The 14,633-nt window shown below is 51.4% G+C and overlaps 1 protein-coding gene across 2 annotated transcripts in view; it reads right to left on the reverse strand.

Annotated features, from left to right (window-relative positions):
- Window positions 1–14,633, reverse strand: part of abr (ABR activator of RhoGEF and GTPase) — a 79,399-nt gene that overhangs the window by 18,314 nt on the left and 46,452 nt on the right. For both annotated transcript variants that reach the window (XM_059973754.1, XM_059973753.1), the window contains 10 exons: window positions 12,340–12,525; window positions 11,603–11,710; window positions 11,419–11,479; window positions 10,889–10,941; window positions 10,574–10,714; window positions 6,023–6,144; window positions 4,999–5,167; window positions 2,547–2,669; window positions 2,216–2,291; window positions 46–150 (listed from right to left, as the gene is read on the reverse strand). In XM_059973754.1, coding sequence (XP_059829737.1) covers window positions 46–150; window positions 2,216–2,291; window positions 2,547–2,669; window positions 4,999–5,167; window positions 6,023–6,144; window positions 10,574–10,714; window positions 10,889–10,941; window positions 11,419–11,479; window positions 11,603–11,710; window positions 12,340–12,525 — 1,144 coding nt within the window. The remainder of the gene's footprint in view (window positions 1–45; window positions 151–2,215; window positions 2,292–2,546; window positions 2,670–4,998; window positions 5,168–6,022; window positions 6,145–10,573; window positions 10,715–10,888; window positions 10,942–11,418; window positions 11,480–11,602; window positions 11,711–12,339; window positions 12,526–14,633) is intronic.

The raw sequence follows: 14,633 nt of genomic DNA on the forward strand, positions 1-14,633 counted from the left end.
CACTCACCAGCCCCCCCACCCCTGCTGCAGACCCTCTGGACTCACCTTCCTTGTGGCTGGTGACAGGAAGGCTGTGGACAGTTCTCAGCTTTACGCATGAACCCATCAGCATCTGGAGCTCCAGAGAACTCAGCACAAAACCCTGCGGATCTGGGGAGGTGTAGAGGGGTGACTGATGGAGAGCTGGTAGCGGGGGGAGGGGATGTGGTTGATCGTAGCGGGGGAGGGGATGTGGTTGATCGTAGCGGGGGGATGTTGTTGATCGTAGCGGGGGAGGGGATGTTGTTGATCGCAGCGGGGGGATGTTGTTGATCGTAGTGGGGGAGGGGATGTGGTTGATCGTAGTGGGGGGATGTGGTTGATCGTAGCGGGGAGGGGATGTGGTTGATCGTAGCGGGGAGGGGATGTGGTTGATCGTAGCGGGAGGGATGTTGTTGATCGTAGTGGAGGGATGTTGTTGATAGTAGCTGGGAGGGATGTTGTTGATCGCAGCGGGAGGGATGTTGTTGATCGTAGCGGGAGGGATGTTGTTGATCGTAGCGGGGGAGGGGATGTTGTTGATCGTAGCGGGGAGGGATGTTGTTGATCGCAGCGGGAGGGGATGTTGTTGATCGCAGCGGGAGGGATGTTGTTGATCGTAGTGGGGGGATGTTGTTGATCGTAGCGGGGAGGGGATGTTGTTGATCGTAGCGGGAGGGATGTTGTTGATAGTAGCGGGGGAGGGGATGTGGTTGATCGTAGCGGGAGGGATGTTGTTGATAGTAGCTGGGAGGGATGTTGTTGATCGTAGCAGGAGGGATGTTGTTGATCGTAGCGGGAGGGATGTTGTTGATCGTAGCGGGAGGGATGTTGTTGATCGTAGCGGGGGAGGGGATGTGGTTGATCGTAGCGGGAGGGATGTTGTTGATCGTAGCGGGGGAGGGGATGTTGTTGATCGTAGCGGGGGAGGGGATGTTGTTGATCGTAGCAGGAGGGATGTTGTTGATCGTAGTGCGAGGGATGTTGTTGATCGTAGTGGGGGGATGTTGTTGATCGTAGCGGGAGGGATGCTGTTGATCGTAGCGGGGAGGGGATCTGGTTGATCGTAGCGGGGAGGGGATGTGGTTGATCGTAGCGGGAGGGATGTTGTTGATCGTAGCGGGGATGGATGTTGTTGATCGTAGCGGGGAGGGATGTGGTTGATCGTAGCGGGGAGGGATGTTGTTGATCGTAGCGGGGAGGGATGTTGTTGATCGTAGCGGGGAGGGATGTTGTTGATCGTAGCGGGAGGGATGTTGTTGATCGTAGCGGGAGGGATGTTGTTGATCGTAGTGGGGGGATGTTGTTGATCGTAGCGGGAGGGATGTTGTTGATCGTAGCGGGGGAGGGGATGTGGTTGATCGTAGCGGGAGGGATGTTGTTGATCGTAGCGGGGAGGGATGTTGTTGATCGTAGCGGGGAGGGATGTTGATCGTAGCGGGGAGGGATGTTGTTGATCGTAGCGGGGAGGGATGTTGTTGATCGTAGCGGGGGAGGGGATGTGGTTGATCGTAGCAGGAGGGATGTTGTTGATCGTAGCGGGGAGGGATGTTGTTGATCGTAGCGGGGAGGGATGTGGTTGATCGTAGCGGGAGGGGATGTGGTTGATCGTAGCGGGGGAGGGGATGTGGTTGATCGTAGCGGGGGAGGGATGTTGTTGATCGTAGCGGGGAGGGATGTTGTTGATCGTAGCGGGGGAGGGGATGTTGTTGATCGTAGCGGGGGAGGGGATGTGGTTGATCGTAGTGGGGGGATGTGGTTGATCGTAGCGGGGAGGGATGTGGTTGATCGTAGCGGGGAGGGATGTGGTTGATCGTAGCGGGGAGGGATGTGGTTGATCGTAGCGGGGAGGGATGTGGTTGATCGTAGCGGGAGGGATGTTGTTGATCGTAGCGGGGAGGGATGTTGTTGATCGTAGTGGGGGAGGGGAGTGGATTGATCATAGCGGGGTAGGGGAGGTGTTTGGTTGTAATGGGGGGAGGTGGTTGATTGTAGTGGGGGTGACCATGGTGGGGACTACTGTAGAAGTGAGGGTGACTCTCAGTAAGTTGCGTGGTGCCTGCCCAACTGATGGAACTAGCCAACAGCTGTTGAGTGTCAAAGGTCAAAGCATTTGGAGACAGGGTGGGTGATGGGTCGGAGTGCCGTGTTTCAGGGTTCGGAACACAGAGTTTCAGAGGCTGGGGCAAAAGCATACCTTTCCTCTGCTGCTTCTCAATAGCCTCTCTCCACTCACAGCGCTCATAGTCAGATGACAGCAGGAACTGGAAGCTCTAAACAGGAGGGACACAGTCAGACATCAATCCCAACCCCCCAAGCCCCCTCCCTCATCCTTGAACCCTGATTCTGAACTTTGACCTTTAACCTGTCATCAGCCATCCTCCCTCTTGCCCCTGAACATTGACTCCTATCCTTAGACATCATCCTTCTGACTCCTGAACACTGAAATTGTCCATGGAACCCCCCATTAACCCATCCCCTCCCCAAATGCACTGACCTTTCACCTGAGTGTTGCCCAAGGCACTGACCTTGCCGTTCTTGTTGTGGATGCGGAAGGGGATGTTGGGTGAGTGCATCAGCAGCCAAGACTCTAACTCAAACACCTTCCTTCTCAGACGCTCCACCGCTCGATTCTGAGCCTTTGGCAGTTTCTGCAAAGTTGGAGTATAGGTCAGTCCTGGTCAACACAGGTCAGCATTGGTCAGTCCTGGTCAACACAGGTCAGTGGTCAACGCAGGTCAGCATCGGTCAGTCCTGGTCAACGCAGGTCAGCATTGGTCAACGCAGGTCACTATTGGTCAGTCCTGGTCAACACAGGTCAGCATTGGTCAGTCCTGGTCAACGCAGGTCACCATTGGTCAGTCCTGGTCAACGCAGGTCAGCATTGGTCAGTCCTGGTCAACGCAGGTCACCATTGGTCAGTCCTGGTCAACGCAGGTCAGTGGTCAACACAGGTCAGCATCGGTCAGTCATAGTCAACACCGGTCAGCATCAGTCAATCCAGGTCAACACCGGTCAGCATTGGTCAGTCCTGGTCAACGCAGGTCACCATTGGTCAGTCCTGGTCAACGCAGGTCAGCATTGGTCAGTCCTGGTCAATGCAGGTCACCATTGGTCAGTCCTGGTCAACACAGGTCAGTGGTCAACACAGGTCAGCATCGGTCAGTCCTAGTCAACACTGGTCACCATTGGTCAGTCCTAGTCAACACTGGTCAGCATTGGTCAGTCCTGGTCAACGCAGGTCAGCATGGTCAGTCTTGGTCAATACAGGTCACCATTCGTCAGTCCTGGTCAACGCAGGTCAGTGGTCAACACAGGTCAGTAGGCAACACCGGTCAGCATTGGTCGGTCCTGGTCAACGCAGGTCAGTGGTCAACACAGGTCAGCATCGGTCAGTCCTAGTCAACACTGGTCAGCATTGGTCAGTCCTGGTCAACACTGGTCAGTGGTCAACACAGGTCAGCATCGGTCAGTCATAGTCAACACCGGTCAGCATTGGTCAGTCCTGGTTAACACAGGCAGTGGTCACCACAGGTCAGCATCGGTCAGTCCTAGTCAACACCGGTCAGCATTGGTCAGTCCTGGTTAACACAGGCAGTGGTCACCACAGGTCAGCATCGGTCAGTCCTAGTCAACACCGGTCAGCATCGGTCAATCCTGGTCAATGCAGGTCAGCATTGGTCAGTCCTGGTCAATGCTCCCTCCCCCAAAACTGTCAAACACCCCAACGCCCACCCCCACTACTCGTAAACAGTCAACGTTTTAGGCCGAGACCCTTCGGAGTCTTGCTGAAGAGTCTCGGCCCAAAACATCGACTATATTTTTTCCGTAGATGCTGCCTGGCCTGCTGAGTTCCTCCAGCATTTTGTGTGTGCTGCCTGCATTGGTCAATGCAGGTCCGTACTGGTCGATACTGATCAACAACAGTACGGTACTGGTTAGTGCAGGTCAGTATTAGTTAATGCTGGTCAAACCAGGTGGGTAGTGGTCACTGCCTATCAACACAGTTTAGTATTGATGAGTACTGGTCAACACAGGTCAGTATAGGTCCATATTGATAAATACTGGTAAGTACTAATGAGTATTTGTCAGTGCTAGCCTTCGCAGGTCAGTGCTAGTCAGTACTGATCTGTGCAGGTCAATATTAGTCAGAGCAGGTCAGTATTGGTTGATACTGGTCAGTGCAGGTCAGTACTGGTAATACTGTTCCCCCAATGGTCATAGAATAGGTCTGTGTTGATCAGTACTAGTCAATGAAGATCAAAATTTGTCAGTACTGGTCAACGCAGGTTGGTATTTGACAGTACTTGTCAACATAGGATGGCACTGTTCAGTACTGGTCAGTGCAGGTTGGTATTTGACAGTACTTGTCAACATAGGATGGCACTGTTCAGTACTGGTCAGTGCAGGTTGGTATTTGACAGTACTTGTCAACATAGGATGGCACTGTTCAGTACTGGTCAGTGCAGGTTGGTATTTGACAGTACTTGTCAACATAGGATGGCACTGTTCAGTACTGGTCAGTGCAGGTTGGTATTTGACAGTACTTGTCAACATAGGATTGCACTGTTCAGTACTGGTCAGTGCAGGTCAATTTTGGCAAGTTCTGGTCAGAGCAGGTTAGTATTGGTCAACACAGGTAGGTACTGGCAAATGCTGTCGTCCCCCCCCCCCCCAAATTGGTCATTGAACATCGATTTTGATTAATACTGGTCAACGCAGATCTATGTTGGTCAATACTTGTCAATGCAGATCATAATTGGTTAGTACTGGTCAGTAATGGTTAACGCTGTTCCCTCCACCGGGAGACCACGGGAACACTCGGTGATCCCTCACTGAAGGAGAGACCTAGCAGTCTGTCTGAAAGTCCACCAATGGAATCAGGAGGGAGAGTGAGTGTGGTTGAGTCAGCGCCGGGAGGGATGGGGGGTTAAGGTGTCGGGTAGGGTCAGAGGTCCAGGGATTGTCACATGCACTGACCTTCTCTCGCTGGATCTCATTCTTGGCATGGGAGATCTTCACCTTGGCCTCGTCGAGCTCGCGGTCTGGGATGGGTGGGAGCTGGGGTCCCGTCTCGCGGTCCTCGGCTGACACCAGTACCAGCTCCCACAGTGGCACGTACCATTTACACTCATACTGTGGCACCTTCCTGCCCACACACATCCTGTCAGGCTTTTTGGCCCATTTCTCCTAACCCAAACTCCTCCCAAATACCCCCCTACACCACCCCATCGGGCCGCCCCCACCCAAACCCACTGGCATGTGCTGGGACCAATTCATCCAAAGACCATCCAGCCCACTGCCCCCCAAGTCTGTCTAATTGGGGAGTAACGGGGGTGATACTCTTTCCTCAAACTCCCCAACCCAAACCTCCCCAAACCCACTGACACCACCCAGTCTCTTACTTTGTTACCCAGTGACCCCACCCCAATCTTCCTTAGCCACCCTGGGGTTCGGGTAGAGGGGTAGTGTGATGGACCTTCCCACACACAGGCCAGCCACTCCATCCAAAACATCAACTGTCCCACAACAGCCTAAAGAATGAGGGAGGGGGAGGGGAGAGTGGGGGAATGAGGGGTAGAGTGAGGGAAGAGGGGTAGAATGGACAGAGAGTAAGTGAGGGAGGAGGAATGAGAGAGGGAGGAGGGGATATTGAGGGAGGACAAACAGGATTTGGGGAGAGGAGTCATTGCTCAAGGAAGTAGTGAAGGATGGAGGAGTGAGGTGTGAGAGGTTAGGGGTGACAGTGGGGGATTGGGGTCAGAGTTGGGAGAGGGCTGAGTGAGGTGGGGGTCAGTGATTAGGGGCTGAGGGAAGTGAGTGAATGAAGACAGTGGAGTCAGGGATGAGGGTGAGCGGTTAGGGGTGAGAGATGTGGGGGTGACAGTGGGGGATTGGGGTCAGAGTTGGGAGAGGGCTGAGTGAGGTGGGGGTCAGTGGTTAGGGGCTGAGGGAAGTGAATGAGGAAGAGTCAGGGATAAGATGGTGAGCGGTGATAACTTACACAGCAGTGGGTTTCTTGAGCTTGGCACACAGCAGCAGGTCAGTGAAGAGGAAGAGATGTCTCAGCTTCCTCACCCCCTCCGATACCTCGACCAGGAACCCGTCCTTCACGAGCTGCCGGCTCTGGGGCCAAAGGGGTGGATTCACTGACAGGAGACTGACCGACCAGACGACCACCCCACACCCCGACCACCCTGCAAAACACTCCCCCATTGCAAAATATTGACTGTCCAGCTCCCCTACGGATCCTTCCTGATCCAGTCAGTTCCTCCAGCCATTTCTGTGTCAACCTCCTCACAAATATTAATTCACCAGTCGGGTTTCAGATCACGTAAACTATTATTAGTGTTAAGTGAACACAAGATTTCAAAAGCAAGCACAGCCTGTTGGCACTTCCAGCAAAGCTTGAGATCATTGGGTAATTTAGCACTTGGCAAGGACCAATAAAATGTTAAGTTAAAGTGGAGCCACCATTGCTGGAGTGGGCCAAGGTTAGAATGGGGGAGCTTGAGGCTTTGCCTCAAGATGATTCAGCGAGAAGTGGCAGAGGGTAAGGTACAATCTTGAAGTACAAAAAAGCTGGATGAACTCAGCAGGTCGGGCAGCGTCCATTGAAAGCAGCAGTCAACAATATTTCTATCTCTCATTCTCATTGCAGTTAGACAGGAAATGCAGGGAGACCTCCATGACCCTGATGACTCCACCTGCAGCTTCTAACACTCCATGTCGACTCCCAGAAGGTTAATTTACAGATCGCATCTGTGGTAAAGAAGGCAAATGCAATTTCGGCTTTTATTTCAAGTGGAACAGAATATAAAAGCAAGGAGATGATGCACTTGGAGTGTTACCAACAGTTCTGGGCCCCATATCTCAGAAAGGATGTGTTGTCATTGGAGAGAGTCCAGAGGAGGTTCATGAGGATTATTCTGGGAATGAAAGGGTTAACATATGAGGAGCGTTTGGCAGCTTTGAGCCTGTACTCACTGGAATTTAGAAGAATATGAGGGACAGGAGGGATCTCATTGAAACCTACCGAATGTTAAAAGGACTAGACAGAGTGGATGTGGAGGGGATGTTTCCTACGGTGGGGGTATCCAGAACTAAGGGGCTCAGTCTCAAAATGGAGGGGCAACCTTTTAGAACAGAGGTAAAGAGGATTTTTTTTAGCCAGAGGGTAGTGAATCTGTGGAATTCTCTGCCATAGACTGCAGCAGAGGCCAAGTCCATGGGTGTACTTAAGGTGGAAATTGATTGCTTCCTGATCTGTCTGGACATCAAAGGATATGGTGAGAAGGCGGATGTATTGGGTTGAGTGGGATCTGGGATTAGGCATGATGAAATGTCAGAGCAGACTCGAAGGGCAGAATGGCCCAATTCTGCTCCTATGTCTTATTGGCTTACGGTGGAAGAGTTGGAGCTTGAACTCGATGAACATTGATCATTCTTGAGGGTGAAAGGCAAGATATTTAGAGAGGTAGATACACCCAAGGTGCAGGACACAGGGAACTGTGTGACCATCAGGAAGGAGCAAGGCAATAGGCAGCCAGTGCAGAGTACCCCCGTGGCCATTCCCCTCAGCAACTGGTATACTTGGATAGTTTGGGAGGGCGGGGTGTTAGTGGAAATGACCTAGCTGTCTTGAGGAAAATTAGAACATGAGAAATAGGAGCAGGAGTAGACCATCTGGCCTGTCGTGCCTGCCCCGTCATTCAGGTAAACTATCAGAAGTTGCAGCTGGATTTGGACCAGCTGGAAAAATGAGCTGAAAAATAGTAGATGGAATTTAATGCAGTCAAGTGTGAGGTGTTACACTTTGGTATGTCAAGCCAGGGTAGGACTTGCAAACTGAGCAGAAGTGTGGTAGAACAGAGGGATCTGGGAACACAGGTCCATAATCTCTTGAAAGTGGTGCCACTGGTAGATAGGGTTGTCAAAAAAGCTTTGAATAAGGTTGAATAAGTTAGGACTTTATTCCCTAGAGCATAGGAGAATGAGGGGAGATGTCAATGTTCTAAGTGCAGTTATCATTGTATGTACACTATTTACAACTTTGAGATTCATCTCCTTACAGGCAGCCACAAAGAAACCCATTAAAAAAGACCCATCGGACACCTAATGTGCAGAGAAGAAACAAATTGTGTTAACAATAAAAGTAAGCAAATAACATTCAGAACTGAATTTCATGAAAGTGAATCCACAGCCTCAGTTCAGTGTAGAGACGAGCAAACCTTGGAGGGAACTGGCCTGTCCCTCGCCTTCAGCCCCAATCTGGCCTGGCGGTTAAATCATCCAAACGTTGGGTCTCTCCTTGCTCTTGGACCCAGGCCCTGCCCTCCTGGACCACTACACAACCTTCCCAATTTGTCCCAACACTTAGATCAGTCAAACCTCAGGTCTTCCCTTGTACTAAGGCCTGAGCCCAGCACCTCGACTCGGCATCTCCTCACCTCAGTTCCGCCACATCAAAGTGGGTCCAAGTCCGCTTCAGCAACAGCCAAACATTGGCTCATTTCCTGCTCTCAGGCCCAGGGCCTACTGTCTTGATTTGGCCCATACGTGCAACACCGCAACCTTTCTGCACCTCCGACTTCAGTTCACACCTCAAAAATGGCAGGTTGTATAGGCAGTTCAACAGCTCAACTCCAAAAGAGAATTTACAGGCTATTGATAGCAATGATCTTATCCATAAGACCCCAATCTGTTAAGTTAGACAAACTCTCCTCCTCCATTCTCACCCTGAACACCGGGCCTCAAGGCTGTGTGCTGAGCCCTCTTCTGTACTCCCTTTTCACCTATGACTGCATTCCTGTACATGGTTCTAACACCATAATCAAGTTTGCAGACGACACTACAGTGGTTGGCCTGATCAGAGGGAATGATGAGACGGCCTACAGGGACGAGGTCCAGCACCTGTCTGTGTGGTGTGCGGACAACAACCTGGCCCTTAACACCCAGAAGACCAAGGAGATCATTGAGGACTTCAGGCATGCTAGGAGCCACACTCACGTCCCCATCTACATCAACGGAGCTGTAGTGGTGCGTGTATCAAGCTTCAAATTCCTTGGTGACCACATTTCCGAGGATCTCTCCTGGTCCCTGAACTCCTCCATCCTGATCGAAAAGGTGTAACAGTGCCTTTATTTCCTGCGCAGCATCAAGAAAGCTCACCTCTGTCCCAGGATACTGACAGAGTTTTACCGCTGTACAATTGAGAGCATACTCATTAACTGCATCTCAGTGTGGTATGGCAATTGTCCCATACCAGACCGCAAAGCACTCCAGCAGGTGGTGAAAACTGCCCAGCAGATTATCGGCACCCAATTGCCCACCATTGAGAACATCTACCATAAACGCTGCCTGGGCAGGGCAAAAAGCATTATCAAGGATGCATCTTACCCTAACCATGGACTTTTTACTCTCCTCCCATCCGGTAGGTGCTACAGGAGCCTCCGCTCCCACACCAGCAGGCACAGGAAGAGTTTCTTCCCTGAGGCTGTGACCCTGCTGAACCTCACATCACAGCGCTAAGGAGTATTGCACCCATATTGTACTGTCTCACTACATTTATATTTGTGTGCTGTAACTTACTTTTTATTCACAGTTATTTTGTAAATAACACTATTCTTTGCATTTCTGGTTAGATGCTAACTGCAATTCATTTGGCTTTGTATCTGTACTCGGCACAATGACAATGACGTTGAATCCAATCTAATCTAATCTAATAAGATATAGGAGCAGAAGTAGGCCATTCGGCCCATTGAGTCTCTGCCATTCAACCACAGGCTGATCCAATTCTTCCAGTCATCCCCACTCCCCTGACTTCTCCCCATACCCTTTGATGCCCTGGCTAATCAAGAACCTATCTATCTCTGTCTTAAATGCACCCAATGACTTGGCCTCCACAGCCACTTGTGGCAACAAATTCCAAAGATTTACCACCCTCTGACTAAAGTAATTTTTAAAGTAAAGTAAATGGACGTCCTTCAATCCAAGACTCCCCTACCATCCAAAAAATGTGTGATTAACACAGTCAGTTGTTTGTTACCAGAAAGTCATCACTGTGCCATCTTAAACTGGAAGAGGTATACAGAATGATGAGGGGTATAGGTGGGGTAAATGCAAACTGGCTTTTTCCACCGAGGTTGGTGAGACTGGAACTAAAGATCATGGGTTAAAGGTGAAAAGTAAAATGTTTAAATGGAACATGAGGGGAAACTTCACTCAGAGGAAGATGAGAGTGTGGAAGGAGCTACCAGCACAAGTGGTGATGCGGGTTTGATTTCAACACTTAGGAGAAGTTTGGATAGGTACATGAATAGAGGCCTACAGTCAGAGTGCAAGTCAAAGAGACTAGTTACAATAATAGTTTGGTACAGACTAGAAGGGCTGAAGGATCTGTTTCTGTGCTGTAGTGTTTTATGGCTCTCTGACCCCTGCATCCATCTGCTGAGACCCCTTTTCCAACACCAAACCCCTCGCCCTTCTACCACCATCCATATTTTCACCTCATCCCTTCAGCCTCCCATTCCATTTCTCCGCCCCTCGCCCTCACCTCGCCCTTGGCCAGTCCAACAGGTGTGGGTCGTTCTGCGGTTTCCTGGTTGATGCTGGACAGGAGATTGTGGGAGATGCGAAGAGCGTCCTCCAGCAGCGGGTAGTCAGGGTGATCAACTGGGGTGTGTTTCAGCAGGTCCTACAACACACAGCAGAGACAGGTTACAGAGGGGTTCCAGGGAGTAAGGGTCAGGATGGAAGGAAATGATGGGTTGGGGGCCACATTCGGGAGGTATGGTTTTGAGGGATTCACAGGGGTGGGGAGCGGGGCGCGGATTCGGGGCGAAGGTGGCTCAGTGATGTCTGTACTCACGTGCAACACCAATGTACTTCGGGTGACACGGTCAATGGGCTTGTAGAGAAGGGCTGGAACACAGACAGAATTGTGACTGAGACCGAGACTCACTACACTACTCCCAACCCCACACACACACCACAGTCCGCCTGTCCCAAACCCAGTCTCACCAGCCCCCCCACCCCTGTCCCATGGGAGAGTAACGACCTCAACTCACCCCCTCGTCACACACGGTTACCATGCTGGTGGGCAGCCCTGAACCTCCTTCATGTGCAGACGCCTCTCCAGCCCTCCTATGCATGTACCACACACTGATACACGCAAGCTCCTGGACAGAGCACCGGGCCCAGGGAGGAGAGATTCAACATGCGATGGGGACAGGTGGAGGGTGGGATCAGAGGGTGAGGGGTGTGTCAGGGCAGTCCAGGGCGGGGACAAGGATGACGATGGGGGCAGTCCGGGGTGAGGCGAGGGCGGTCTGGGGTGAGGTTAGGGCGGGTCTGGGGTGAGGGCAAGAGGGGTCAAGGTCTGGGTCAGCACTATCCTACCTTCCAGTGTGACAGAGGTGGAGGTTTCCTTCGGATCTTTGCAGCTTTTGACCTTGATGTCCTGGAGGGGGACATAGGAGACGTTCACCACCAAATGACACCCCCCAACTGCTCGCGAGGTAGGACCCCTCACCAACCCCCACCCCCCCAAACAGCTCCACAGTTTTGAAAGCTGAACTCTGACCTCAGAGATCTTCCTGAAGTTGTTGTTGGCTGAACTGCAATGCTCCACCATCTCGATGGCCAACTTGTAATTGTCGACAAACTCCTTGTACACACCCAGACTCTCGGCCTGGGCAGCGGGCCCAGAGAGAGGTGGGAGGTGAGGAGGGGTGAGGAGGGGGATGAGAAGGGGTGAGGTGGGAGGTGAGGAGGGGTGAGGTGGGAGGTGAGGAGGGGTGAGGTGGGAGGTGAGAAGGGGTGAGGTGGGAGGTGAGGAGGGGTGAGGTGGGAGGTGAGAAGGGGTGAGGAGGGGGATGAGGAGGTATATTAGTTACACCAGATACAATAAACCCAAATCCACCCCACCCACCATCGATACAGTTCTGATCCCTGAGCTTTCACTGTAGCCTTCCCTCATACACCCATCCTCCCCACTGCCCACACACCTTCTACCTTCCTCTCACCCCACCCAGTGTCTCCACACCCCTCCCTCTGTCCTCCTTATTCCTTGTCCCCTCCCCTAGATTGCCTCTTCCTCTGTCTCCTCCCCTTATTGCCCATCTCTCCCTTTCAATTCCCCCACTCCCACCTCCTCCCCTTGCCTCTCCATTCCCCCCGCCTCTATGTTCCCCCATCTCTCTGACACCCTTCTCTGCCTCTCCATCCCTCCCGCCTCTCCTTCTCACTGGCTCTCTCTCTCTCTCTCTCTCCACAGCCCCTTGCCTCTTTGTCCTGCCACCAGGTGTAATTCAGACTCACCAGAGTGTGGAAGAGTTGTCCCACGGTGGGGTGGGCATCCCAATGCTGGATGTGAGCCCTCAGTCCGTCCGTGAATTGTTGGTGGACCTGGTGGATCTCGGTGACCCTATAGAAAATGGTGTCGATCTGCTGGTGGGTTAGGACAGGCTGTGACGTGGTGGCTGCTGCCTTCAGTGGCTTCAGTGGCTACAGGGGGTCCAGAGTGCTGCGGGTTAGATGGTCTGAACTCTCCCTCCTGCCCAGCTCCCACCCCATTCACCCCTGCCCGTCTCCCGTCCACCTCTGCCAAGTGCCCACCGCCTACCCGACTCCCACCCACCTCTGCCGAGCGCCCACCCCATTCACCCTGCCCGTCTCCCGCCTACCTCTGCCAAGTGCCCACCCCCATCCCCTCCATGCCAGGCAGTAATGGGTGAGGGTATCAGGAAAGATCTGGATATGGGTCAAGAATGAGAGTAGGGCTTGAAAGGTTAGCATGAGGGGAGATAGGGAGGCAAGAAGGGGGAGATGGGGAGAAGGGCAAGGGTGGAGGGGGGAAAGGGGGATGAAGAGATGGGTGTAATGCCCAGGTAAAGATTTTACTGCTAATGTTTTAGGGTATTTCATTTCATGGTTTTCTGTATAAACTGTGTGTTCTGCTGGTAGTGTTTGGGTTAGTCAAAGATAAGGGAACTTAGGAATGTTGTGTCATCCAATCAGGATGGTGAAACTGGGAGAAGGTTCTAGAGAAAACTAGGGGAGAGCTTTTGTGACAGACATTGAGATGGGTCGAGGTCTTTTTTTTGGGGGGGGGGAGGTGCAACGGAGACAGAAGAAGCTTGAGAGAACTGGCTGTTGGATTCGACCTGGTGTGAATGCGCAATCTGATGGAGCTTGAGGGGGACTGTACTGGGGATCGGTGAATAGGAGTTAGCGCCGTGATTACATTGGAGATTTGAGCTCCAACCTGTGCACGTTTGACAGTTTAATTATGATGGGCCCTTTTGTTTTTTTTTTCTTTTTCTTTAATAACTGTTTGGTTAAACTAACATTCATAAATATGCTTTCCTTATAACTGTATTCAGATTACGGTCTGTTATGTCTTGCCACAGGACAATTAAGTGGGAACAGTGAGTTAGTGTTCACACAAAGCAGGGTTTGGAGGGGCAAGATATTGCAACCTCACAGATTTGGTAGCAGCCAGGTCATATCCTAGACATACAAAGTCTGATAAGGGTTTTCTCATCGCTGAGTCTGGTGGCTGTTAGTAAGGGACCAACGATCCATATCTCTAGAGACGCCCAGTAAACGGGTTTCATTGTGGGGGCTATCATCCCAGACTGAGCTTGTTGAATACTGTGTAATTTCTCTAAGAACTGATTAAGTGGCTTTCTGTTTAAGCCTGTGTTAAACTTTTGACCAAGAAAGCGATTAAGATATGTAGTTACGAACGACGCAGGGATTAGGCGTTGGTGCAATTCAAAGAGATCATCTGTAATGAATACTTGCGTTCTGAGTGGGGTGGATATCTGCAGCCCAGATGAATTGTTATTTAGGGTTTTAAGTACCATTAAAGAACTAGGGGAAGTTGCATTCATGGAAAGACAGTTTGACCAAATGGTGGGCAAAGATGTCTCAGTTCAGACCAGCCATGACTTAATGGGAGTGGATCTGCCCGTTACCACTGGGGTCCTGGGAGATGCCACGGGCCATCCACACTTTCAGAGGAGAGAGAAGGGTAGGCAAGGGTGCCAAATTGGAAGCTGAGTTTCCTGTAGCTGAGGGCAGAAACTTTAAAGACAAGCTGTTCTTGTTTCTGCAGAATGAGAGGAAGGAGTTGTCTTATGTCTAAGGTCTAATGAGTCCTCCAGCAAAGGGTAAAAGTTCTGAATTGGTATTGCCAATTATGTCCCTGGTCGATAAATGGCAAAGTGCACTGGCAGAGTCAAAGTTATCTTAGGCTGAGAATGTTCTCAGGAGGGAAGCCAACCCTGAGTGGGAGAAGGAATATGAGACTTGGGTGGAACAGACATCTCAGATGCTGTATGATGTGCTCTGATAATGTGGAAAGACAGCGACTGGTAGAGAGCCTAAAATGTCCAGCTGCTGAGGCAGTGACGCCCTTAAAGACAGAGAACCTCTGCTGCTTCCGCAGGCTAAATACAAGTGCTGTTAGCAAGGGACCAGCAATCCACATATTGCATTTTTTGGCAATGGAGCTTATGGTGAGGTTTAGAAGCATGTTTCAGGAGAAGGGGGAGAAACTTTCTGCCCACATTTTTCAGCTAGAAAGACAACTGCTTTGCTTACAGCGT

This window comes from Hypanus sabinus, chromosome 6 (genome assembly GCF_030144855.1).
Source record: "Hypanus sabinus isolate sHypSab1 chromosome 6, sHypSab1.hap1, whole genome shotgun sequence".
Lineage (NCBI taxonomy): Eukaryota > Metazoa > Chordata > Chondrichthyes > Myliobatiformes > Dasyatidae > Hypanus > Hypanus sabinus.